Below are 24,446 nucleotides of genomic sequence, written 5' to 3' on the forward strand. Positions count from 1 at the left end.
TACAGGTGAAATTCCAGGCTCTCTTCTTGCCAGCTTTTAGACGAATCTCCATAGCCTTATCTACTACATGCACAAAAATGACAAACGTCATCCATAATTAATTGAAGCAAGAAACAATCTACAGGGTTCAACTGGCACCAAGAGGAGGGTCAGGGGTGAGAGGAGGAAGAACAAGAGGAAAAGGAAAGGAGAGGAGAGGAAAAAGAAAATTACAGACTATGTTGTAAATAGTTTTGTGTTACCTACTTGGGGAGGATTATTTATACCATTCCTCCTCTCATTTGCACATAAAACAAGGCATTGTCTGCTGTTGGGGTATGCTAGTGTGCGTGTGTGTGTGCGCGTGTGTGCGTAAGCAGGGCACTGACACCACAGCTTTCAACTGAAAATTGAGTATGGTTGCTTCATGCGTAGTCCGTCACACTTTAAACCTCCCTTCTTTAGATCATAGTGTTACAGGGTGTGGGTCCTGATGAGCCAGGGGCAGCCTGGAGCCAAGGCTTTATCCCGCTCGGTCTTGGGCCCCTAACTCTGACATCTCCCGGCAGACCCTATAACATTGAACAGACCCTAACACCTCTGAGCTTCAAGGATGTGCTGCACTTACAAACATCTCAAAGGCATACTCAAGATTTACTTTACACCACTTTGATCCACATTAAAAGAGAATTATGTTCAGAATGTGTGCTCCCGTGGAAATAGATTCTCCTTATTACCCTGAGGCCTCCAACCCATTTAAACTGCTGGGAGTCAAAAAGGAATTTGCTGTAAGATTCCATTCTACCAGTTGTGCTTGTTCAATGTAAACATACAGGTAGGAATAGGAAAAGGGGCCTCAAGTGAGGGAATAGAGGTGATCAGATCCAGGCTCTACTTGGAAAAAGAAACATCTACCCCTGGGATGGATAGTGGGAGGGAAGCTGGAAATGTGAACAGGGGGCTGATTGGAAAGGCCTCCACTGACAAACTTTGGAGCCATTTAAATACTGAAAAAAAATTTCAGTATATTTGAGCATTCATTTCACTTCACATATTTTAAGTCCTTGAGATCAGTAAAACAAAATACTTAATGCATTTCAAAAACAAAAATTCATCAGTGTAAGTACAATGTAAATACAGTAAAACATATATTAAACCTACCATTCTAATATAAAAATAAAACATACTTAAAAATTGGGGTTTAAAAAGAAATAAAATTATGATCTTTTAAAAAAAATGATCTTAGTCTATCAGTGATATCATCATGGAGCTGTGAAAAACCTTCCAGTTGCTGAAAACTTCTTCCTGAATCTATACTAAAGGAATGATAAGGGTATAATTATAAATATTCTTCTCCAGTCCACTATCTTCAAACAATCCTATCTCTTGGTAGCTAACTTTGAGATACTGGGTGCAATGTTTTGTTTCTTTGCAAGAACAAATTTTTTATTTTTTGCTTCAAAGAAAGCATTTCTTGTTTGTCTTCATCTTCCCATTTCACTTTTTATTAATAGAGATTCTAATGCAGACACCATATTAATACCAATGAAAAAAGTCTTCTGCAAACAAACAAAATAAATAAACTGCTGCAAGGAAGACCTGCCTTAGGAAAGCATTTGAGACTTTGAAATAGCTTTTCCCACAGTGAATCTGATTTCTGCAGGACCCAGAAAATCTCCAGTGCTGAGCATGTGGGACCAGATGTGTGCACAGGGAATTTGTATTCTCTGGAACCCAAAGCACCAGGAGGCTGACATAAAAGCATTTAAAAAGGAGTGAGTTGGGGCTCTTTCTATGAGAAAGTGTCACATGACAAATTCTTGTTCACCTGAGAGATAAACAAGAGAACCTCTGGAATTTACTTTCATTTTTTATTTATCAAGTGTCAGATAAAATATCTGGCATCTCTTTTATGTGAAGATCTCAGGTGGTAAGGCTTAGGCAAAATTACAGAAGGAAAGGAAATTGAACTTTCTCTAAGATTCATTAATCACCAACTTTCATTCTGTACCATCAGCAGTGCCCTTTCATTCATAAAGATGTGCTTAGCTGTGAGTTCATTATGTGCTTTCTGATGTGTTATCATCTAATCTTCCCCAAAGTCTGTTGTTTTTAACAAACTTTTTATTTTGGAATAATTTCAGATGTACAAACAGTTGTAAAGATACTACAGAGAGTAGACCCCTCACCCAAGCTCAGTGGCCCCTAATGATAATACCTTAACATTACTTAGAAGCATAGAAACCAACATGGCTCTTATATAACACATTACTAGTGACTAAATTCCAGGGTCTGTGTGGATTTCACCAGTTTTCCCACTAACGGTCTGTTCCAGGATCTGATTCAAGGTACGTGGAGATCAAGGTACATGTCTCCTTAGTCTCCTCTAGTCTGGGACAGGTTCATAATCTTTTCTACTTTTTCCATGGTCTTGACAGTTTTCAGGAGTACTGGTTAGGTATGTTTGTAAAATGTCCCAAAAGAAACCTCAAATTGAGGTTTCTTTGATATCTCTGTATTGATTAGAGTTACAGGTTTTTGGAAAGACCATTCCAGAGGGCACATTTTATCCAGGGTATGTGATACCACATGACATCCAGGGGGATGGTAATCTTGATCACTTAGGATGGTGTTTGTCAGGTTTCCCCACTGGAAAGTCACTTTCTCTCCACTTGAAAGTCATTTTCCCTTTTCCTTGTCTCTGTTCTTTAGAACTGAATCACTAAGTCCAACTCACACTCAACAGGACTGGGGACAGCAAACTCTCCTCCTGATTAAGGGAGTATCTACATACTTTATTTGGAATTTTCCTGCAAAGATGATGTTCCTCTTCTCCCCATTTATTTATTTATTTATTCACTTATGTATCTCAGTATAGACTTATGTATATGTATTTTATACTTTGGGCTATAATTCAATGTTTTGTTATTTATTTTCTTGCTCATATTTTTTCAGCATCTGCCATAGGGGGCCCTTTCAGGTTTGTTCCCATGTTCCACTGACTGACGTGTCTCCACTGTTCTTTTCTTTCTTTCTTTTTTTTTTTTTTGTGCTTCTTTACTTTCTGGTAATACCAGATAATCCAGGGTCTTCTTTTTGTATTCACCTTGTACCCCAAATCCACCATTTCTCTAAGGAAACCTAGTTCCTTTTATTGGAAAATGATATTTAGAAACCAAGATTTGGGAACTGGATGTGCATATTGCTACTGGGATGTCATTGCTTCTAGATTTTCTTTATGGAGAGCTTAGTAAGGCTCCATACCCATGTATACATTTATCTGCATGTACACGTATATCTGTCTATGTGTGAACATGGGTTTATACTGATGTCTCTAACTTAAGTCTACTATCACAGGAACAAACTCTCTTTTATAGGTTTAATTATCAAACATATTTTTCAGCTGAAGCTTCAGGTCTTGACACAGGTCTCACACCTAGTGAGTAGACCCAGGCCTTCAGAATTCAAACCTCCAGATCTTCACATCAGCATACTTTTGGAGCACATTCAGAGGAGCCAGAGAGAAGTAAACGCAGATTTGGTTTTAGTTTTAATGAAATATTCTTAATTTTTCAAGAAGAGTTTACTTTTCAAGAATCTTATACAAGTATCCCAACTTTGTCATTACTAATCATATAATTTTCACTCAGTCATAGCTCAGTGAACATTTCATAACCCATTACCATATGTCAACCCCCTTCCCAGTCACCCTAAGTTAACTCTTTTAACCTTCACAATTATGCAGGCCAAATATGAGCCCCCATTTTATAATTAAGTCTGCTAAGGCCTAGAGACTTGAAACACTTGCCTAAAGTCCTGCGGCTTCTACAGAATAATTGATTTTCTTTTTACAGCCAGCAAATATTTATACAATGAATTATGTAGGACAGTACTCAAGAAAGCATGGCAGTCAACAGTAATGCAAATGGCAATTCTAACAGGGGAGGCTGACTTATAAACAAATTATGATGAAAAGATAAGTGCATTAACAGAGGGTACAAGGAGGAACCAGACCCCAGCAGAGGAGGGCTGGGCTCACCCTGGGAGAAGGAGTAGAGGTGACCATCTTCAAGGTGGGGCTAGAGCTGGCCCAGCACACCAGGCCTGCCTTGGTGCCCTGTGCCTGAGCCCTCTGCCTAGAACTCTTCCGATTCTCTGCATCGCCAGCATCTTCTCCTCCTTCACGTTTCTGTCAAAATGTCCCCTCTTCACACAGAGCTTCCTGAACAACATATCTGAAGAAGGTCCTCTTTTCTGATCTCGCAGAGCATTTTGTTTCTTTCACAGCACTTGAGGACACAGGCCATGTCTTTCATGTTCCCAGGACTGATACAGTGTCTGGCACACAGCAGGTCTTCATAAGATTTATTGAATGAAAGATGAGATGGGAAGGAGAGTTCTAAACATGTGTTTGCTTTACTTCCTCCCTTGTGAGGACTGATCTTGTTTCAATGGAATATATACCAGATTGCAAAATGTTTAGCTTATTTTGGAATGTGAAGCAGTTTTGAGAAATATATGTGGGGCCCCAGCTCGGCATCTGGGCCAGTATTCCCGGAGTGAGGCCTGTGCATCTGCCCTTGTTCTGCAAAGCTCCTAATGGGCACTCAAAGGGTATCGCATGGAAGCCTGGCCCAAATCTGATAGATGCCATTACAAGCCTGCAAGTATTCTCTCTTCTTCTGCCACTGGCCTTTTCTTTGTCATGTGGTGACCTCCCAGACACCCAGTCATATTTCTCTACTTACTTCTAGCATCATCTTTGATTCCTTGATTTCCAACCATTCCTTGATTTCTGCCCCTTGTCCCATGGATTCTTTAACTTAAATTCTCTTACTGGGTTTCCAGTCTCCAATTCCCCAGGAGTAAGGCCTCTGAGAAAGGCTGAAACTGGAGGTTTTAGCACCAGTCTATTTAGAGGTCACCTCTTTTTGATGGATTTCATATAACAGTATGCTGACTAATTGGGCAAAATTGCACTGAAGTTATTTTACACTCAAGGGAGAAAATGAGGATGCCTATGAACACTCAGATCCCTCCCTTTCCAAAAATTAAATATAAAAATAAACCTCCCAGGATCTCCAATTCCCTCCAGCTACAATCAAATATCTGTCCTGTCTCTAACGGAGGGACAGTTGAACACAGTGGTTAAGAGCACAGATCTTAGAGCCAGACTACCTGGGCTCAAAGCCCCACTGTATGTCTTACTATCTGGCTCTTTAGGCAAGTTGTTCAGTTGCTTTGGGCCTCAGTTTCTTCATCTATAAAATGGAGATAACAATAGCTTGTCATAAGTTACTATGAATATTGAACAAGTTAATGTACATCTCTATATGTACTTATACACATGCATGCGTACCAGCGCCTATGTCTATTATGGGGTTAGAAGAGGGCAGGGCATTGAGCTTTAGAACAGCACTCTGCACATAAGAAGCACTAAATAAGCACCAATGGTAGCAGCAGTGACAGCGGCATCCAACTATCTGGAAAGAGGAGAGCTTCCCCTCACCTCTCATTTGCTTCTCAACCTGCTGTGGGTTTCTTAACACCAAACCAAGCACATCTCATGCATTATCTGCTGCATTTGACACTACTCACCACTGCCCTTCTGATACTTCCCAGCCCTTGCATGGTTCCTCCTGCAGTTACTCTGTCCCTTAGAAGGGTTACTCTTCCCTTCCCATGCCTCATGACCCAGCCAGCCAGGGCTCTGCTCACTCTAGGCCTCTCACTGCATGACTGTAGGCAGGACGACCTGAGGGCTAAGCACATGGATCCCAATACTGGCCAGCTGCAGTAAATGAGTGGCTTTGCTTGCTGTGTGTGCCTGGTGCCTCAGTGTCTTCATCTGTGTAATGGGGAGTATGGTAGAGTCCAAGGGCTAATATGAAGATCACATAACTTAATACATGTAAAAATTCTTGGAATAGTGGCTGATCATTGTAACTGTACCAATGTTTACTCTTATTATGAAGGCTCACAAACGAAGCTTAAAACTTTCCTCAGAGCTTCAGCCAGTACATAACGTTCAGATAAACTTCTTTATCTGCAGGTCCCAAAGACTCTTTGAACATACATGTCAGCAGCCGGAATATTATATTTTCCCTACACCAGCTACTCCTATGTTCCATACCTCCGTTTTGAAAGCACCATTCACCCCTTAAATTGTTCTTTCTAGTCTATCCCTGCTCTCTATCCCTGATTCCACCTGTCTAATTTGGAAGTTTCACATTCCTAATTCCTGCAGCAACTTCCTGATATCTCTACCTCCAACTTTGAACCCCTCAAATCCAGGAACCCACATGATGTTTCCAAAATGCAAGTCTGACCAGTATCCCTTCCCTGCCTAAATCCCTTCAAAGCCATCGATGGGTGTCAGGACAAAGTTCAAGCTCCCTGAGCTGGCCGGGCCCTACCTCTCCAGCCTTGCTCTTTGAGGAACCGCCTCATGCCCTTCTCTTCAGCATCACCGCGCTAATCACTCCCCTCATGTCCCCTGGTTCTCACTCCTTCCTGCCTTGCTCTATTTTCCCTGAGGTCTGTAGTGCCCTTTCCTGAGTCATCCTTTAAGACCCAGCTCAGTTGTCACCTTCCCTAAGAAACTCCCTGACACCCATGCTCTTACTCCATGGAGGGTTAGACTCCCTTCCTCACTGTCTCATGACATTAAGGGAGTATCTACATACATTATCATTAAGGAAGTATCTACTTACAGCTATCATTGCACTTTCTATGTTGCATTTTTGTCACTAGTTTTAAATGTCTATCTTAGATAGACTGCTGGACTATGAGCTGTAAAGCAGGGACTATCCCTAACCCAGTTCTCTATGCTCACTGCGTGGTACGGGCCTGGCACACTATAGATGCCAGTAAATGTGTGCTGAATAAATGGGCTAACATTTAAACCCAGTTCTATCTATTAATAGGACACTATTGCCTTCATAACGTTCCTTATCTCTACATTCCCTCGCAGCACTTCCTGGTGTCTCTCCTGCATTCTCAGCATATTGCCTTCTTTATCTTTTTAACACATACACCTAAGATGTTTTGGTTCATTTATTTAGATTTGGGCCTTTCCTACTGCTAATCTTCCAGAGGACTCATTATGGGCATCTGTGCTGTCCTTTCCTGTCCTCCTTTCTGACCAAGGCTATACTTATCACCCAGACAGGCATCTTTGACTTACTCCCCTGTTGCCACAGCCTAGGGTCATTATACTAGGAGCCCCCAACTTGACTGAATTTCTGAGATATCTTTCCTGAGACTACCACCATTACTGGAATCAAAGAGGTCATTTTAATTCAGTTTCAAAGGTGATTGAAAAAATAAATCAATGAGTGAGCAATAAGACTGAATTGGCAAAAGAATTGAGTTTGGAGTCTCCTCTGTTTAAAACCAAAATACCTTCTAGTAACCAGCAATTTTTCTTCTTTGTTTTTATTCAAGAAAAGCAATCTCTAATCCTGAGTTCCATTTTGTTCAGTATGGTGTGTGTGTGCATGCGGGTGTGTGTATTGGGATAGATTTCTTTAATCCATCTCTGATTTACAAGACACAGATCTCTGATATCTGCAGTTGTACTTTCAGCATTGTCGCTATGACTTGCTTTTTTTAGGCAGGTACACGGAAAATAAAAATGAATTAAGTGTCTCAGTTTACCAGAATCTCTGTGTCAAACAGGGAAAAGAAATTACTTCCTCAGTCATCATCATTGTATTGGAACCTCCATGGCTACTGCTATGGGAAATCTAGCAAAATAACAGCTCAAAACCTAAACTAAATAGAAATAATTAAACTGTTCTCCCTATTTGGTTGTCTGGTCAAACTCTACAGATTGTATTTGCTCTTCCCCTGTCTGCCACCCTAACTCTGTAGAGTATGCGTGTTTTCTCACATAGCCAAGCTAGTAGAAAAAAATATTAAATAAGAAGGAAGCTGCTTGTGTGGTTATCAGAGTTTGAGGTTAAGGAAATTTTCTTCTTGAGTGATGGCTGATCTTCAACTGTGACTTGACGAATCATTAGAAAATCAAATGATACATTTGAAGGAACATACATTAAAAAAAGAATGACCTGCAACTTTGAAACATTTTGCTGTGTACCTTAATATTCTGGAAGACTTAAAGTTTTCCAAAGTAAATGGCAGAAATTCCAGAATCTCCCACCTAGATTTACATATCAATGGATGTTTACAGCTGCATCCTCCAGTGGATCCCAGGCAAGAGGTGGAGAGAAAATGCCCATTCTCTTCTCCCCTCCATTCCTGGTTTGCAAATGGTCTGGAATGTGCCAGTCTCCAAGGACCTGCCCATGGAGTTCCTGCCAGAAGGGACAGGTGGAGGAAGGGGAGTGCTAGCTGAGCAGCGGCTGGAGGAGATGGACAGTGCTGACCCTGGCTAGCAACTGTAAGGAATAAGAGCCTTTTTCCAAACCAACCCTTCCCTTTACCTATTTCAGTTTCACCAGTTTCATAGGGTACTCACTCCGGGCGTGAACACCCTTCCCCCAGAGCTACAATAAACCCATGTCTGTGCTTAGAAGACACTATATCTTTGGTAACTGAGACCAGAAATGGTACTAGGATCTGAAGGGTCTTGGGTGAAATTGACAGGCTTTTAAGGCATAGACAGTGATTCTTTTATTCTTGTAATGTACACTTACTGAGCTCCTCTTGTATGATAGGTACACATTAGGGACTGAAAAAGGAAAAGCAATGACAATCACAATTTGAGTGGCTCCAGCATACCAAAAACTAGACTAAGTACTTGTCATACATCATCTAAAATCCTCCCACACAACTGCAAGATTATTCCATTATCCTAATTGTACAGATGAGAAATCAAAATTCAAGCAAACTGTGGGTTGTGGAGTTGTTTTCTTGTCAATGTTTTTAAAGTTCCTCTTTAAACATCTCAGAAAATTTTGAACAATGAGATAAATGACAGGGGAATATAGCCTTTTACATGCAGAAAAGTCAGCTTAAAATGGAACACAATATAGTGCCTAAAAATAAACTCAAATGCATTTGAGATTCTTGTTTTTGATTAAAATAGCATTTCAAATCAGTGGTAAAACACTGGCTTATTCAATAAATGGATGGAACCAAAGACTTGCCTTCTGGTAATGAAATTTAAGCAAGATGCTTATCTATGAGATACTTATCTTATAGCAAAATAAACTCCAAATGAATTGGAGGTTGAATCATAAGAATGGAACCATAAAAGAAGAAAAACTTTACAAATTTTATTTTTTAATTTGTGATACGAAAGTCACAAACGGAACTATAAATACATCTAAGCAGTTGAAACCTCCCATACACAGTCAGGAGACAAATGGCAAGTTGAGAAAATGTTTTTTAATCTGCTATCCAAAGAATTGTTTTCTCCATGATTCAAAGAGCTCTTATAAAATAAAACAAATGAGCAAAGGCCACAAATAATTGACTTAAAGGAAAAGATCAAAGAACCAAAATATAAGCAGAAATACTGATTCCTTTCTCATAATTAAAAAAGTGGAAGTAATGGGTATTCCTCTGCCTTTTATGTATTTTCACAAAACTCTCTGAAGGTCATTTAGACAAGAAATCATCACAGAAACGAAAAGACTTTAAATAGTAAAGACTACTAAATTAAACTGCTCCCTGAAGACTTGAAGGTTTAAAACTCTAACAAAACTGAGGAAAGGATTAAACACTGTGTTTCTTGGATGTACAGTCTACTGTTCAATCATCTCTCAGAGCACTTCAATGGATCTTGACAGAGATTCCAAATTTAGTTTGGTTTAATCCCATATTTGGAATCTTAAAGAATTTATCTACTTAAACCTGTTTAGAGACTATTTGGGAGTCATTAAACTCATAGAGAGATCTCAAGGATCTTCAAAGGATAGCAATAAGGCAAATGTTAAGTCATCCCCAACTTCAGACCAATAGGAGAAATCAAATGATTCCAAGGAAGAAACTTATGTGCTATTCAAATTTGAAAGTGTTTCTTGTCTACTTTTAAGAAGTTTAAAAAAAATCATGAAGATGCTTCCTTCTACCCTTAGCTCAAGAAAAACTAATGACTCTAGTGAATTCGAGCCATTCTAAAAATACTTTGAGTTTTAAAGTTTTTGTCACTGGTCTCCCAGCATCCACTCTTGGCCCTCATCTTCACCTAATTAATCACCCTCAGCAGAATGCAGCTCAGAAGTCCTTTCCTCTAAGTTAAGCCAGGTCTTCCAAGATTGCTCTCCTTTCATTGCACTCCATCCTTTCAGAATTTATTACAATTATATTTAAACAATTGCACAATCAACTAAATAATTGTATTCACATCTTCTTCTGTTAGAGTGTAAATTCCATGAGAGCAGATAATCTGGCTGTTTTATTCCTCAAAACTCACATGCTGTTCCCTGTGAATATCCCAGAGCCTTTACATATTAACAGATCAATAAATACTTGTCGAGTGAACAGTGTAGTATATAGACAGTGGCTCCTCAAAGAGGTCCACATCCTAATCCCCAGAATCTGTGAATGTTACCACACATAGCAAAAAGGACTTTGCAGGCTTATTAGGTTAAGGATCTGTAGATGGGAAGTTATCTGGATGAGCCTGATGTAGTCATAAGGATTCTTATAAGGAAAAGGCAAGAGGATCAGAGTGGGGGAAGAAAATGTGACAAGAGATGTAGGGCAATGAGGCCATCAGCCGAGGAAATCATGCAGCTGCGGGGCAAGGAATAGATTCTGCAGGAAGAAGCCCTACCCACACCTGATTTTAGCCTCCTAGACTCATTTGGGACTGCTGACCTCCAGAACTATGAAAGAATAAACTTGTGTTGTTTTAAGTCTATAAATTTGTAGTAATTTGTCAAAGCAACAATAGGAAGCTTATATAAAATGATTAACTGTGTAACATTGGACAAGACTGATGGGACCTCTGCATGTGTGGAATGACAGTGGTGGAAGTGAAGGTAGTAAAATCAGTGAATAATAATATCCTGAAAAAGAGTGGAGTAGAAATAGCACCGTTTAAAAGGTGTGGGCTCGGGAAAAAGATAGCAATAGTGTGACTAAATATACTGATGATACTAATAGCTCTACAGTGCAGAATTAACCTAGGAAAAGGAAAGAAGAAAATTTAGCTAATGTAAAATATGTATGAAGAAGAGATATCAGTGACAAAGGGGAATGAATGTAAAGCTATTGACTTTTTTCTTTTATTTTTACCTTTCTTTTCTTTTCTTTCTTTTTCTTTCCCCTGAAGAAGGAAGTGACATGGAATAGACTCCATTTTTTCCACGTATCTTAATATCTTAAAGTCATAAATGCCCAACAAAGCTGGGAAATGTCAGAACATGAGAATCAAATTAATCTTTGGTAGCTCTTATCCTACATATTGGAAAATAGCCACTGTAGGAAACAATGAACTATAGATATAATAATAGACCACCAATTCCACCCAAAGGCCAGCCACTATTTTATAAAAATTTTTAAGCAAGGGTGCTTCCTGCCTTCGACTTCCTACTGAAGAGAAATTGCCTCAGAACTTCTTTCGCCCCTTTCCCTTGGCTCCCCTAGTCAACCTTCTTCTGGAGTTATTTATGCACTTACTGCCTCCAGTGGGCAGTCAAGCCCTTGGAGACAACTTCTTTCAAATTTGGCTCTGTTTTTTAAATCAACTTATACCATTAAATTTGGGGGTGAGGAACAACCTGTCCTAATAAACTTCTAGAAAAGATTGGGAGTCAGTGATCTTCTCCCCTCCCCCAAACTCCCTTCATATATGCCTGCTCTTCAACAATAAAAAACACATGTCTAAATCATCATTTCTCTTCCCAGGGGCTTTCTCCTTTGTGGGAACCTGTCACTGCTGTCAGAGTGTGCAGTGAACAAAAGGCACTTTCTGTAATTTTTAAATCTACTGCTGTTATAATTGATAGCAGAGAACATGATCACTAAAAATTGTTCACTGTACAAACTCATGCTTAAAAGTACTATTTTTCCTTACTTCATTCCTAAGTGTCCTGGAATTCAATTCTTTAGCGTCACAGAACCTGAGAGGTCCAATTACTGAGAGTATATTTTCCAATGTATCAGTACTAAATGTCAAGGAAAATCATACTGAGTTCTGGAGCATCCCCTGTACACTGTATTGTTTATATGTTTTCCCATCACAGTCAATACAGTGCAGTGTGTTTTTAGCTGAAATATTTGAATGTTTGGGAAGTGCCTTTCTAAATAGTATTCTTTACCACAAAGTGGCTCAAAGTGAAGATGCCAATGTGCGTTTGTGGCTCTCCCAGAGGGGCATTTAATTCACAGACTTTAACCAAACTTTTTAAACTTCAAACAACAATGAATTTCTTTTCTACCACACCTACCTGTGGCTTTGGGCAAGTTTCTTATCCACTCTAAGCCTCAGTTTACCTCATCTATAAAATAAGGATAATAGTAATTATTACTTAACTTTTTCTACATTTATTCTCATCACCATTTATTGTCAGTCTTCTCTCCCAGGATATTAAAGTCTTGCTGAGGATTATGTCTCATTCACTGTTATATACCTAATATATTATTCATGGCACAACACACTCAATAAATATTTGTGAAATAAATAAATAGAATGAATAATTGCACAAAGAAATGACTGAATATTTTTTCTCCTTTCATTATCAGTCATAGACTTGCTGCTCTGCTTGTACCTGGCTAATGTGAATATCCACATACGTGGCTAGGTCCCGGGCACAAAGCCAGTTCTTTCCTCTGCCCATGTGGCCCTCTGCATTAGACCAGCCACACTCCATGTGAGTGACACTCGCCATTCTCCTAAGCCTTGGGGAAAGCTCTTAAGTTGTATTTTCTTGCTTGTGTGAAAGTTTCAGGCTTACTTTATTCTTGGAGAAGGAACTGGAGTCTAGAGACTTGGCTTCCATCAGCTCTGCTTGCAAAGTGGCCATGGTTAAATTATGTAACCACTGAGCATTTGTTTTCTCATCTGTAAAATGGGGAAAATAATACTTTACTTTCCTCTCAGGGTAGTTTTCAAGATCATTGAAAAACAGCATATATTTGTGTAAGCTGGTGTTGTAATTACAATGTTTTCAGCTGCGTGTTGGTGACATAACAATCCAAAATAAAAACACTAATTGTTGTTAACACTAATGTTATGCTTACTCCATACAAGGCACTATTGTAAGTATTATTCTGTTCAATCCTCACACAAAAAAAATGCTTCTTATCATCCCCATTTTGCAGATGAGGAAATTGAGCCACAGAGAGCTTAAGCAAATTGCCCAAGAACCCATAACTAGTAAATGGCAAAGCCAGAATTCAAACCCTCAAACACTCTAGAGTCCAAATTCACTTTAAATAGGAAATAACAACAGGGACCATGATCTAGTAATCAATACAACATTTAAGTAGTTGCCACTGAAGATGGAAGTCCCCCACATTCAAACTGCTAAATTTGACAACTTTCTTCCTTTGCCAGGGCTCCATTGAGCTAATGCTTAGAAGAACAGAAAACCTACCATGGCACCCCTTTGCCCAATACCTGGTGGCAGTAAGTGCTTGGCCCCTGCTCTTCGATCATCCAAACTGCTCAGAGGCCAGGGTCAAGAACTGGCATCATTCTGGAGGTCAAGAACACTCAGGAGTCACTAAGCCCCTCCTCTTGTCTGAAGACTGTGGGCTGGCTCTGGCTCAAATGAAGGCCTAAATCATTCTAGACAAAAGTGTTTCACTAGCCCCCATGGATATATGCTACTGTGTGCTCTGATAATCAAGTAAAGAGCCACCTCTTCCCTTCTGTAGACTGCTAGGGCATGGTGCCACATTGTACTTGAAATTTTCCAAGTTCTTGAGTAAAGGCATCCAATCTCCATACCCATGGTTCTCAGGACTATAACCCCGCACACTAAGGGCTTATAGCTCTGTGAGCCTGTGTGATAGCTTCCTCAGCAATCCACTCATGAGAGTGTTAAATAGACTCTGAAGGGGACTTGAAGCTGGAATAAGAGAGACTATAACCAAAGGGAGAAAGTAATGAGAACCTGGAAAGATTTGACCATAACAAATTTCAGGATCAAACGAGCACTTCCAGAGCCAAGCACCCCATTGTTGATGGAGAATCTGCCTAGGCCTCAGATGATTGCTCTAGCTGAGTCACAAACATCACTATGGCTCCCAACCAGAAGAGTTTTATATCCAGTCCACAATCTATTCCCAAACTTTCTCTCCAACCACTGATTACAGTGGCACCCTCCATTCTGAAGTTGCAATTTTTCAGAAGTTGGAAGTGGTCCTCATACTTCACAAATGATGACTTAAACACTAGATTACTGATAGTAAAGAGGTTACCAAGGAGAGAAAGCAATTACTTTCATTTTCACAGTGCTTACAATTCACCCCCTTTGCTTGTCATTAAGACAAGCAAAAAAATTAGCCTTTCCAAAGGTCTTTGAATCCTTACATCCATTTTCTTTAGGGGGAAAAAAATCAGGCCTTTATTTTGATTCACTCTTTCATGTTGGCATTAGTGCACTTGAACTGTAGGAGAAAGTGGTGCTCTGGTCAAGCCAGGTCCAGATGAACCTGCGCTCAGCCTTCCAGGGAGCATCCAGATGCAGCAGTCATATCCAGCCCTAAGGGGGTCAGAAGGCATTTGGCACAGCCCTGGACAAGCTTTTTTTTTTTTTGCTTGTCTGTCTCTCATTAAACATTGATTCCCACCAGAGAACTGAGTTGGATTAAAATCAAGTTGGCTTCCTCTCTCCTAGGAAGATGTTGCCAAGGCCCTCTCTCTGCACCACCTCACTTCTGCTTACTGTACTCATTTGTGGTCTGTCCCCTTGCCAGCCTGGAAACTCTGGGAGGGCAGGGATGCCTGTTCACTACCAGATCTCCAGGGCCCTCACCACTTTCCTGTGCTATGAGTCCATCAAAAGCTCTGGGAAGCAGAGTTGGCAGCAAATACTCCCCACTTCCCACCCCCAGCCCAGAATTACTTTTCCCCCAACCCTCCCACAAATACACAAATATGGAGTTCCATAACAATAGTTTTTGGCAACAATTAGCTAACTCTATACTTGTGCCGTAAATTCAGAAGATGATTGACAGATGGGGATGTGTGACCAGGAGAAGGGTTAGTGAAGGGAAGATGGAGTATTACCTTGCATGGCAGTAGTCAGCTGTTCTTCAGCACTGTGGCACATGGCACCTACCTTGACTATTAACCGCCTCCTGCCATGGGGCTTTCAGACACAAGGAGAAGTTGCTTAGGGAGATGAGCATAGCATAGCAGGCAAGGAGACAGAGGTTCAGAGTGCATCTCTGCCAGACACTGGTTCTGTGCTCTTCACCAAGTTTGTTAGCTTTTCTGCATCTCAATTTCCTCATCTGTAAAAAGGTCATACCTCTCAGAGCTCTTGTGAAGATTAAATAAGATAATGTTTGCCAAGTACTTAGCATGGCATCTGGCACAGAGTAAATCCCTTAATAAAGATAGTTATTAACACGAAATTGCCTTCTTGTGATTTATTTTATCACAAATTTATGGAGTAATTTCTTCATTGCAAACTTACCCACTTTCAAATCCTATCTTTAGAAAAGACATAGAAAGAAAAGATGAGACACAACTTGTGATGTGGTCTAACTTTGTTTTTATACAAGGCATGGAAATTTACGTTGGAGAAGGCAAGACAGATTATGAAGAAATCTCTGACTCTGGTAAGCAACAAATGGGTAGAATGCAACATTTTCCTTGGGGCGTTCACCTCTCCCTGCCCCCTGCTCTCACACTCCAAAGACCATGTGCTACTTCAGACACAAAACCACAACAGCCATGGCTGCATCAGGATTGAAGCAGGAATATGAATTCTTCCTCTTCTTTTTTTCCTCCCTTGTATCCATTGCAGCATTTTTAACCTCAGCACTACTGAGGAGTGGATAAACCTTTTGGATTTGGGGCTGGATAATTCTGTGTTGGGGGGCTGTCCTGTGCACTGTGGCGTCCTTGTCCTCCATCCACTAGATGCCGGTAGCACCCTCCCCCCCTCCCTGATTGTGACAGCCAAAAACTTCTCCTGATGGGAAATGTCCTCCGGCACTCAGAGCTGAGAGCTGCTGCTCACCAGTAGGCCATTTTGCAGGAGATTGTATCTTCCTGCTGCTCCAATTTCCAAATATGAGACCTTAGCTGGGCCTCAGCTTTCCTGACAGTAAGATAGAGACAGTAATAGTTGCATTCTCCAAGCATGGATAGCAGGACCAGCAGAGTTGATGTGTGTGAAGTGCCTGGAAGCACTCAATAAATGCTAGCTAAAATCATCACCATTATTATTCCTCTCCCCTAAGGCGTCCTCTTTGAAATACTAATTTTATTCAACAGAGAGAAAGTTTAGATTAAAGCAATTACCACAGAGTCAAGTATTTGACTTAAGCCCTGGTTGCAAATCAGCCTCAATTGAAAAGGAAGCAGAAGAGTAAACCTTTAAAGAATGGCGCGTCCCATGAAGCTAAAGACCCAGGCAGTAAGGAAGCGTTCTGGGTCTTTCAGAGATGAGTGCATGGCCCTTGTCCATCCATGGCTTCTCTCTGCTGGCCCAGCTCATCATTCACCCTGATGCAATACATTTGAGGTAGTATTGATCTGGCAACATGGAAATAAAGGGAAAGAAAATCCCTCATGGCTCAGCTTGCCAGATTTAGTCACTAAAAACAGACGATGCCCAATTAAATTTGGGTCTCAGATAAACAATGAATTATTTTTTTAGTATAACTATGTCCAGTGTATATTTTATCTGGCAACCCTACTTGTGGGGGGCATATGGGTTTTGATGTGCAAGGCTGATATATGGTGAATGGCAATATACAGGCATTTCTATACAATTGATTAATCAATCACATTATCTGCATCATCAATCATTATTTAATTCAGTGAGTAATTAAAGGCCAACAACAGCCATTTTAGCTAACATGCCTGAGTCATTGACCAAGGAAAGGAATCACCACATAAAACCCTTGACCACCTTCAGAACTGTGAACAGAACTGGAGAATAACACAATTCCTTTATTCTTCTCAACATGCATCTAAAAATTTATTCTCAGGGTATTGTTTACTTCACTTGCACAAACTGCCTTGGCATTAACTCAAAGGCTAATTAGGATTTTACAATTTTTCATTTCTGTCACCAGAATTGCAAGAATAATTCATGAGGCAGGATTTCAGTAATTCCTTGCAAGATGCCAAAAAAAAAAAAATTCTACTGAACAATTCAACAATATAAAACACCTTGAAATCCTCCTCCAATTTATTTACTCTCCAGATTAAAGCTATCAAGGAAAAAAAAGTCATAAAATGCAAATAAGTATCTCTGAAAAACTGCTTGGAGGATATTGCTGTAGTTAATTCCATTGTGATGGTTGTTATTACTGCAGAGCTAGCCAGGATGCAGAAAGCAACACACAGTAGGCCGCATGTCACTTCAGCACAGCCTGTCAGACTGTGCAGACAGAACCAAGGCTGGAGAAGTAGAGAATTGTTGAAGGGAATCAAATGTTCCAGGGAAGATCTGCATCTTGATGAGGTCCTAAGAGACTCCTCGGGGGGACTTTACATGGCCTTGACAGCATACCGAGAATCTAAGGGCATAGAGTACCTGAGTTATGAAATCTATTTACTTAATTCTCACGAAAACTCCTACAAAGTAGATAGCATATTTTTGTTAACAACCCTATTTAACAGATGAGAAGGCTAAGGATCAGATAGCTAAGTAATTCACTCATTCCTCATGGCTAGGAAGTGAGAAAGCCATCATTTTAATCCAGATCTAGCTACTTTAAAGTTCCTACCCTTTGCACTATGCTAATAGCTCTCAGTGAGACTTCCTCAGTACTAAAATTTAGGAAACACCATGGAGATCAAGTTGAATTCATGCCATTCACCACAATTTGAATATGTGGATATTAGAACTGTACTATGCACGACCTGTGCAGCTGTACACGACAACCCCAGTCACAGACCTATCTACTCAATAGAATCATCTGGAAAACCTTTAAAAACTTCTGCTGTTCAAGTTCTGCCCCTGTCCAACTGAATCCAGGTCCAATTATACACAAGGTTGAAAAGTGCTTCACCATGCAGTTCTAATTTCAAGTTGGTTGTATATAAAAGAGTGATTACTTTCCCCCTTTGACCTTCTGTTTACCCTTTTCACCACATTTTCCTTTTTCAACCCCTATGTGTTGTTCTGAATTTACTTAACATCCCAGGGTGTGGGAAAGCTCAGGATGCAAGCAGACGCTAGTTAAATATATGGCAAAATGAAGACACTGCATGACTCCTGTGCTCAGGGACAGCCCAGACTTGAAACTTTCACTTTAGTTGGGATTACATGCAGCCAGATACAATATTTTAAATCCATTGCTGAGTTAATAACAGCCCACATTTTGCCTCTGTCTAGCAAAGTTCAAACTGAAAAGAAGGGGCTGGCAAACATGCCAGCCAGTGAGGACTTCTACAATGTTGCTCTGTCTGTTTCACTTCTCTTTGCCAGTAAATTACAGGAAAAGTTAGTCTTTCCCATACTATGTGATGAAAAGACTGGATAATCAAGACCCAATTTCTGCACAATGACTGTCAAAGACAGCTGCAGCCTTCAGGCTCAACTTTAACAGTGAACAACTGTGCAATTATACCATTTTATTATATTGTACCTCTTGTGTAGTAATTATAAGGCTGCCCGTATAAATTTTTTGACATATTGGTTATCATCATTGGTTATACATCATCACCAGGTTAAGCAGGACAAGGCCTTCAGAGCAAAGTAAGTATTAAAAGAAGTATTGCAAACATTGACTTTGATATTTGCAACCTGACTTTGAACACCGGGTCTCCTAATGTGCCTGTATTTCCAAATCACCACCAAAGCTGTGGTATAATTTTATGCTGGTGATTGTTTTGCAGTGTGTCTAAATGCTTATTTTAGTTGCCCAGTCTCTGGTGTCCACCTTCCCAACACCCATCCTTTCCACCATGATCTCCACCTCCCACCTTAAAGCAGTGGTTCCCATCCAATGGAAATTTGGTCTCCCCACCCCTTCCCCTGGACCTCTAGCAATGTCTGGAGCCATCTGAGGGCTGCTGGCACCTGGTGGCTAGACACCGGGTATGCTGCTAAGCAACCTACCATGTACATGACATCCCCACAACAAAGAACTTTTCGGCTCCAAATGCTGTCATGCTGAGATCAGAAATCCTGAGAGCAGGCTCAAGGTCTTTATCTGACAACAGGTCTCTCTACCCCATCTTGCCTCCTCTAGGCCATCCTCTCAGCTTTGGAAATATCTTTCTGAAATACAAACATGATCCCTCTGCTTAACTCCTCCGAGGATTCCCCACTGCCCACACGACAAGGCATCCTGCAGCATCCTAGGCTTGTCGTACTGTCTCCTCCTCCCACGGTCCACTCGTTCCTGTGGGTGCCTGTGCTCCAGCCAGCTGAAACACTTGGTGGTGCCCCAAGATGGCAGACCTCACACAGCACTGTGGGGTGCTCCTTCAGCCCCCACCCATGCTTCTCCAGCTTTGGCGTGTGCTGCAGCAACCTGGGACCTTGTTCAAATGTAGATACTGATTCAGCAGGCCTGCCACAGGGCCTGAGACTGCATTTCTAAAACTCCCAGGTGGCATCAATGCTCCCAGTTCTGATCACATTTTCATCACCTGGGACCTAGAGCAGTGGTTCTCAAACTTCAGGAAGCATTAGGATGACCTGGAGGCTATGAAAACACAGAGTATGGGGACCCACCCCAGGCTTTCTGATTCAGTGGATCGGGGTGGAGCAGACAGACTGCATCTGTAGCAAGTCTGCTGACTGCACTTGGACTCACAAAGCCCTAAAGCACCCTTCTCTTCTTTCCCACTGGCTTCCTCCCTACCAGACTTGGGGGAATCTCCCACTTCCTCCTCTGGGTTGCTAGAGAGCCGTGTGAATGTCTGGACCTTGCAGACCTCACAAAGCACACTAAGAGCTGGAGTATCCTCCCCTACAGTCCACAAGACCATAAGCTCTGTGAGAGCAAGAACAGACGCTTCTGTCTCCATCTTACATACAGATGGGGGCGCTAGTCCTGTGCCTCTAATCCTACCTAGGAAGTTGGGGAAACACCATAAGGGTCCTTATAGCCTGAAAAGCTTGCCTGGTCTCCTCTGCCTGAGTCAAAACATCGTCAACGCTGTTAACACAACCCATAGCCATATGAACGACACTTGGGGTTGGCAGGAATTGACTATCTCCCTTCATTAATAAATGCCGGCTCCTAATTTTTTCTTCCCTGTTATCTTTTTCCTTCATCTGAGGAAAGCATCATGGAAAGCACGATCTTCGTAAAAGCACTGTTTAGTAAAAAGCCAGGGCTTTTAATTTATCACACAGCTAGCACCTCATGGAAACCGCCGTCTGAAATCCCTTTGCCATCAAAGCTGGAGGCGCTTGTCTGCAGGCCTCTCCTGGGCCCTCCCATCCCCCGGGAATGGGGATTTCCTCCCTTCCTCCCAAGCCCTGGCCTTGTCTCCTCTGTTAGTATTTACTGTACCTCATAATAGGATGGAATTATTTCATTTGTAAATGTTCTTTACTTCCAAATTCTTTTTCAAAACCCTTGAGTACAGGAGGGAGAAGAATGTGCATGGAGTAGAACAGAGGTGGCCAGATCTTTTGGGGGTGAGTGAACAGGAGAAGGCAGGGAGAGCTGGCTGGGTGAGGGGGAAGGGGCAGCCTTCAGGCTGGGGGGCAAACGTGAACAAAGGCATCGAGGTGGGGTCAATACACAGAGTGGGGGCAGGAACACGAGGTAAATTTAGTTAAGAAATATGGCCCAGGTGTTGGAAGAAGGAAGGTCCAGAAATCCAGGCTATGGAGTGAACAGGAGAAGAAGGGCCTTTAAAAGTTGGGGAACCATTCCTTGAACTCTTTTTGTTTTTTTTTTTTTCTTTCCAGAAATATTCCAGGAGTGGCTCTGATATCTGTTCTCTACCATTTTTGGCCAAGATCTGTCAGCAGATTAAGTCGTATGTACCCAGTGTCTCCCTTCCTGAGCCCTGGCATGAGATACAGTCTTGAGTTGTCCCTCTCTTCTAATGACTAAAATGATTTTCAAATTTAAAAGGCATCTTCTTGAAGATGAAAGTGTTTCTTGCCCATGACTTGTACAGAAGCTAGAAGATAAATTCGCTCTAAACAAAACCCTATTGGAAACACATTGGATATCAGTATCTTTGACTTAAACCCGGCTGGACAAACGCCTGCTGATGAGACCTCTGAGTAGCTGGTACACATTTGCATCACACTTGGAGTATCTTTATTGCAAGGCACCCATGAGGCTGGAAAGGGACCGTTCATACACAGAGCCCAATCTATTACCTTAAAAATCTGGCTCCGATATGTGTGAACAGAGATCCACACACAGAGGTGCTGTCCAGGATTCCCAAGCCCTCCTTCTCAGTTTAAAATCCTATACTCCAGCTCCACTTTGAGGTTATGCTGATTGTTGTAGTAACCACTGTCCAAAACATTAAAAGACAGAGTCATGTCCTGAGAGGGGTACTGGACTAAGAGGCAAAACGCTGTAGGTTCTACCTTCCACCTGGCTACTTCCTCTGTGACTGCCGCAGCCGGGTAGCACAGGGTCACTAACCAAAGTGCCAGATGGTGACCTTTCTGCATTTAGTTCTCACAACCAGACCATGGGGTAGGGCTCATTTCACAGAGAAGGAATTGAGTCTGAAAGAAAAAACTTCTCCCAGCTGCCAAGGACCCGGGATACCCCCCCAGGTGTATTGGACCCCACCCATCCATATTCTTACCTCCTCTGGAATGCTGCCTCTCAAGCCAACTTTGAGAATTGAGCCACTTAATGTCTCTGAGCCTCAGTGTCCCCATACCTAAACTTAAAGTATGGAATGAATGATGGATACACCTCAGAATCATTTGGGAATGGGACACTTGTTCAGCCACCCCATCTACCCAGGCCCCTGTTGCTTTTCTTCTTGTCTCCTGCAGGCAGGTCCTATGACTTGTGTCCATTCTGGTCTGGCCTAGCTCTCCTTATGAGAACACCCAGAGGTAAGAGTCAGGCTGCACCTCTGGTCTAAGAGCTATATTGGTTTCATAGGGCTGCCATAATGCAATACCACAAACTGGGGGACTTAGAACAACAGAAACATATTCTTTCCCAGTTCTGGAGGCTGGAAGTCTGACAGCAGACTTTCAGACAAGGTGTTGGCAGGTCCCTCTGAGGTTCCCCCTGAGACTCTGGGCCGAATCCTCCTTGCCTGCAGCTCCTGGCAGTGGCCATCGATCCCGGATGCTCCTTGGCTTGCAGCGGCCTCTCTCCATCTTCACACGCGGTCATCTTCCCCGTATTCTGCCTTTTCCTTATAAAGGGACACCAGTCGTATTGGACTAGGGCCCACTCTAATGGCCTCACCTTAACTTGATAAAGTCTGCAAAGACCCTATTTCCAAATGAGGTCACATTCACAGGGATGGGGGTTAGAACTTCAGCATATCTTTTCGGTGAACACAATTCAGCCCATTAACAGAGCCACTTTTCCTACCTTCCTCCACCCTTTATCTCATGAGCTTCTTGGAAGCCAACTCCATGGAACATCTCCCATCTGCTGTGGAAGTATCTTGGGAAAGGAGAAGGCTATCTTCTGACCTATATTCAAAGCCTTCTAGGGAGCCAAGAGTTTAAAAACTTTCCCTGCTCATCTGCCCACATAAGCTCCTGCAAGCCAGCTGTGCAAAATGCTGGGCTGGGTTCCAGAAATAGTATCAGCATCCCTTTTTGAAAGGGGTGGACGCAGAGAACATCAAGACATGGGGAGTGAAGGGGAAATATCAGACATGAAAGAAGAGGCTAGAAGGCTGAGATATAGCCAGTGTCCCAGGTCCCCAGTCTAGCTCTTGTTGAACTGAGACACCTTCCTTTCTGAAAGCATCATTGCATTTTCTATGTCGAACGTGGGCCAGCAAGACCTAAAGTGACAACCCTTCTATTGAAGTGCCTTAGTAAAATTTAGTTTAAGAGCATCTGCAGCCGGGGATTTTCCTGGCCCAGTTTAAAAGGGAAATTCTTCTTTATGAAAAAGCAAAAGCAGTATGTTTTTCTTCTTTCTAAAATTCATTGTGTTTTGAGTATAATTTGTACCGGGTCATAATTTATTCAGCAATTTATGGTTTACAAAGCACATTTAAATGCAGCCTCAGCCTCATTTATTCTTCAACAGGACCTGTGGCACAGTAATAATAACAATAACTGAAAGTTACCTGGTGTTCTCTGTGCCCTAGAACGCTTGTAAATGCAGCCCTACAAGGCAGACACCCTACTGTCCCCTTTCTAAACCAGGAAAGCCATTCACCCAAGTTCTTAGAGCTAGTAATGGATTAATGTGACCTTTGAACCCAGCAGCTTGGTTCCAAAAGCCAGGCTCAAAGCCACTACATTGTCTGTCCCTTGCCTGTCTAGCCCTACTTTTAGATGAGCAAATAGGCTCTAGCACGTTAAACACCTTCCTCACTAGCATGGCCAGCAAGTGGCAGGCTCTCGTGTCTTCTTGCATAATCTTCCTGCAAAATCCCCCTCCAATAAGCCTGGGGGCGTATCCCAGGTCCTTGCCTTTCCTGCTCAGTGTCTCTCCATTCTGTCTGGTCTATGCCTTAAAAATACACTGGAGATGTCCCCACCGAGGGAAGTTTTCCAGATCCCTGCCCCACTTCAGTCTTCCGCCAGCCCTCCATGGTATAGGAGCCCACCAGCGCCTGCTCCTGCACCCCGTTCTTCCACTGCAGCTACCCCGCAATCTCCCACGAAGACAGACAGCTCTAGCATAGTGTGAACATCACCTCTTAGTAAACTTTAATCCTTGTAGATACCTTCTAGAGAGCTTAGCATTAATGGGCACTCAGTGAAGAAAAAAGGGACTAAATAAAGACAAAGCACTACTTTATCAGAAAAAAAATGTGTAGGACACCAACTACCACCAAGGGGCAATCAAGTTTTTTGCTTTGTTTTGATCAGAATTCACAGTCCTACACACTGTCTATATTTTATTGTAACAATGGTAAGTCAGGAGGGTACCCTTTTAATAACCTATTCTTTCTATTTAGTTTCCTTATGCATAAGACCACATATGTAGTATTTCACATAAATGCATATGGACTGTCATATTTCATGTGGTGTTTTTAATTCACCATTCTTCCCTTTTCCTTTTTTCACTTGTTCCTTCTACAACGTGCCCTGTTCTCTCCACCCACATTAGCACCCCCTGAGCTGTGCCAGCTCATTAGGGTGTAACCTTCCACGGTTTTCTCTGTTCTCATTTCATCTTAAAAAAGATGCATGTAACATAACACGTATACAGGCATATGAAACAGACCCACTCCTGGCCTGGGAATGCAGCCTGGGACTCAAATGTGG

At 41.8% G+C, this 24,446-nt stretch overlaps 1 protein-coding gene across 4 annotated transcripts in view; it reads left to right on the top strand.

Moving 5' to 3' along the window:
* Positions 1-24,446, top strand: part of AOAH (acyloxyacyl hydrolase) — a 162,845-nt gene that overhangs the window by 33,621 nt on the left and 104,778 nt on the right. For all 4 annotated transcript variants that reach the window (XM_073238597.1, XM_017661440.3, XM_037027507.2 and 1 more), the window contains 2 exons: positions 15,634-15,690; positions 20,964-21,034. In XM_073238597.1, the coding sequence (XP_073094698.1) occupies positions 15,634-15,690; positions 20,964-21,034 (128 nt within the window). The remainder of the gene's footprint in view (positions 1-15,633; positions 15,691-20,963; positions 21,035-24,446) is intronic.

The sequence above is a fragment of the Manis javanica genome, chromosome 6 (assembly GCF_040802235.1).
Source record: "Manis javanica isolate MJ-LG chromosome 6, MJ_LKY, whole genome shotgun sequence".
NCBI classification, from domain to species: Eukaryota; Metazoa; Chordata; class Mammalia; order Pholidota; family Manidae; genus Manis; species Manis javanica.